General features: G+C 35.2%; 1 protein-coding gene across 1 annotated transcript; it reads left to right on the top strand.

Moving 5' to 3' along the window:
- The first annotated feature begins 1331 nt into the window (after positions 1–1331).
- Positions 1332–3024, top strand: LOC109799306 (cytochrome P450 94C1). Its single transcript, XM_020359854.3, has one exon. It carries the CDS (start codon positions 1397–1399, stop codon positions 2906–2908), a length of 1512 nt encoding a protein of 503 aa, XP_020215443.1. The 5' UTR covers positions 1332–1396; the 3' UTR covers positions 2909–3024.
- Positions 3025–4046: the final 1022 nt, after the last annotated feature.

Below are 4046 nucleotides of genomic sequence, written 5' to 3'. Positions count from 1 at the left end.
ATAACATTTTTTATATGATAGTTTGTAATTAAATGATAATTTAATGTTATAATATAATTATATATCTCATAAAAAATAGTATAATTACATATTCTATTTTTTTTTATATTATATATATATATATATATTAAATTTTCTTAGTTTATGAGAAGTTAATAATATTTGTTGTTTGCAATAAGAATATTCCTCAACCAATGGTTAAATCCTACCATGTATTATATATGTATATACATGACTCATTATTTTGTGTACATATTACTTGTATATATTATATTTTCAAAGTGTACAGAATAGATCATATTGGTGTAAATTTTTTTTTGTAGAAATCATCAAATTGAATTTATATGAATTATAATATCTTCATTTAATATGAATTATAATACTTCATATAATATTTTGAAGTCAACATCCCTAATAAATAATGATGAAAATATTAAAATACAGTGTATGATTAATCGAAAAAAAAAAACCATTAATTAGAGTTTAAATTTGCAAAGCATTAATTATTCTGAAAAAGCGTATGTATTTAATGAATATACATAAAGTAAAAAAGTTGTTACACTATTAATTAGTAATTATTATTTTTTTTAATTTATTTTTTAAAATAAACATAACTATACTATCAATTATGATATTTTATTTTATTAATATTGATATGATCACTATTCAATCACAAATAAATTATTAAATCTTAAATTAGTAAAAAAAATTTAAATTTTATGCATGTGTTATCGATGTATATTTTAGATGTATATTTTATTTTCTAGGCGTAGCTAGTAATCAGAAAATTAGAATTTAATTTTATTAACAAAGCCTTCTTTATAACTAAAAATGGGAATTTTGTTGATATAATAAAAAAATTAAATTATTTATAAGAAAATGATAAATGAATAATTAATTATGTAACATTATGCGAAAATGAATAGAGAAGCTAATCATAATCTGAAAGGTTGTAATAGTTTATGGTCACGTGGGAGAAATAAAGGCCCCAGCCCCAATAACGACGTATGTCCCAGCGGTGATGTCTGATTATTTTGCGCACGCGTAACTCATGCCGCTTCGCTTCTGCCCTCTCGACGAGTTGACGACTATGCCTTTTACGTGTCCATATGTCAACCCTCAACTTTCCACCATTTTCTTTTATTTCCTCTATTTTATAATTTTCCATACCATACGGCCTCATAAAAATTTAAATAATACAAACCAAAAACCACTGCACTCAAAATTCCGATTATTCGTGCCCATTGTATTCTATCGCTACTTTACTTTAATTAACTAATAATAGTACTCCCACGGTGGACCAAACCCATTATATATATCACACATTCCAACCCTCGTCTTCACACTTCTCTTATTAAAAAAACACACAAAGAGAGAGAGAGAGAAACACATAGAGATGAGTTTTGATTTGAAAGGGTTTGTTTCTCTTGAATCAATGTCTTTAACCTGCGGTGTCTTCTTCTTCTCCTTCACCCTCATTTTCTCCCTCTTCTCGTTCCTCCTCTTCATCTCGCGGATGAAGCCCTGGTGTAACTGCCACACCTGCAAGAGCTACTTAACTTTCAGCTGGTGCGCCAAGTTCCCCAACCTCTGCGACTGGTACACGCACCTTCTGCGAAACTCCCCCACGGGAACCATCCACGTGCACGTGTTGGGGAACACCATAACATCAAACCCAGACAACGTCGAGCACATTCTCAAGACAAATTTCCAAAACTACCCCAAAGGGAAACCCTTCTCCGCCATCCTCGGCGATCTTTTGGGCAAAGGAATCTTCAACGTGGACGGCGAGTCATGGAAGTTTCAGCGCAAAATGGCGAGCTTGGAACTCGGAAGCGTCGCGATTCGCTCCTACGCGATGGAGCTCGTGAACCAAGAGATCCAGACGCGCCTCGTCCCTTTCATGGAGTCAAAAACCACTGCAAACGCGGTTTTTGACTTGCAAGACATCCTCAGAAGATTCTCTTTCGACAACATTTGCAAATTCTCCTTCGGTCTCGACCCGGGCTGTCTCCTTCCGGCGTTGCCGGTGTCCGACCTCGCAGTGGCGTTCGACTTGGCGTCGAAGCTTTCCGCGGAGCGCGCCATGACGGCGTCGCCGTTTGTTTGGAAGGCGAAGCGGTTCCTCAACGTGGGGTCGGAGAAGAGGCTGAGGCGAGCCATCGGCGTGGTGAACGACGTGGCTAAGGAGATGATACGACAGCGGAGGGAAATGGGGTCCAACTTCAACGCACGAAATGACCTTCTCTCGCGCTTCATGGGCTCCATAGACGACGACGTTTATTTGCGAGACATTGTCGTGAGTTTTCTTTTGGCCGGTCGCGACACGATTGCCTCCGGGTTGACGGGCTTTTTTAGTTTGCTGTCGGGAAGCCCGGATGTTGAGGCTTTGATCCGGGAGGAGATGGGCCGGGTGGTGGGCCCGGCCCAGGAGTTTCCGAGCTTTGAGCAGTTACGCGAAATGCATTACCTCAGCGCGGCGATTCACGAGAGCATGAGGCTGTTCCCGCCGATTCAGTTCGATTCCAAGTACGCTAGCGAGGATGACGTGTTGCCAGATGGCACTTTCGTACGGAAGGGGAGTAGAGTTACGTATCACCCCTACGCTATGGGCCGGATGGAGCGGATTTGGGGGCCCGATTGTTTGGATTTCAGGCCCGAGAGGTGGTTGCGCGATGGGGTGTTCGTGCCAGCGTGTCCGTTTAAGTACCCGGTTTTTCAGGCTGGGGTAAGGGTGTGTTTGGGGAAGGACTTGGCTTTGATGGAGATGAAGTCCGTTGCGGCTGCGTTGGTCAGACGGTTTGATATCCGGGTTGCGGAGCCGGCTCAGGAGCCCCGATTCGCGCCCGGTTTGACTGCAACCTTGAGAGGCGGGTTGGCGGTTCGGGTTTGTGAGAGAAAATGTTGAATCCAATAGAATAGAGAATTACTTTGTAGTAGGGGAGAAACTGGTTTCATGTAAATAATGTCGCTTTTAAATTAAACCCTTTTTTTTTCACTAATGGATAATTTGCATTTACTATATATTATTTATCCAGTTGAGGAAGTTGGTATTTTTGGATTTTCTTGCCCATCCCTGTGAGTGTGACTTTTTCTGTTCTTGGAATTTGTGATCGGAGTTAATGACACACAACAAAAGAAGGAGGAAGAAGGAGGCGAATAAATAACTGAACAAGAGTTGCAGTCAATCAATGCTAACTGGAAGAAAGTTCTACTCTGGTTAATTAATTGGTCTTGGGGTGGGTGATGAATTAGGGTACAATCGGATAATACTTAAAATTTAAGAAGAATATTTTTATGTATATTATTATTAGAGTTAATCACATATCAGTGTAAAATTATTTTATATAAATAATTAATTAGATTTATTAATAATATTTTATTTTATTTTATTTTAATTAAATAAATAAATAATATAATATTATTAACAGATCTGATTAATTATTAATGTAAAAAAAATTTATACTGCCAGTATATAGGTGATTAATTATTATTATTATTATTATATAAAGTTATGCATAAAATATATACTTATCACTTATAAAGTCAGAATTAAAATAAAATAAATTTATTCACAAATTGTTAACTATAGTTTTTTGATTTATAGAAAATTAAATCTCTATGGAAAAAATCTGAATTTCTTAAACTAAGTAAAAAATATTTTATCCATAACGACTTCATATAAGCAGTTCAAGTACCTAGAATAGAAAAATAATAAAAATAAAATAAAATAAGTATTTCCATGAACTAAAATTAAAAATATTTTATGTATAAGTTAAAAATAAAATCTCAAAAAAATAATTAAAAAATTCTACAAATTAGTTTATACATAATTTAATTTTAATTTATGAAGGATTTTTTTTAATTCTTTCTCTTATAAGTGTCCCAAGAAAAATTTAATTATCTAAAGCCTTAAGTCGAAGAAGGAATATTAAAAGAAGAAAAAAATTGGTATAGCCTGATAGTATTATTATGATGAATAATACTCATTCAAATTTAAAATGACTATAGTACGTTAAACTGTATTGGTTTTTTTATTATTATTT

This window comes from Cajanus cajan, chromosome 8 (genome assembly GCF_000230855.2).
Source record: "Cajanus cajan strain Asha chromosome 8, NIPB_CcT2T_4, whole genome shotgun sequence".
Taxonomy (NCBI): Eukaryota; Viridiplantae; Streptophyta; class Magnoliopsida; order Fabales; family Fabaceae; genus Cajanus; species Cajanus cajan.
This window is presented reverse-complemented; position numbering and strand designations above follow the sequence as displayed.

Bases quoted from the DNA above. Each gene is read 5' to 3' on its own strand.
- LOC109799306 (XM_020359854.3), top strand. From the start codon at position 1,397: ATGAGTTTTGATTTGAAAGGGTTTGTTTCTCTTGAATCAATGTCTTTA.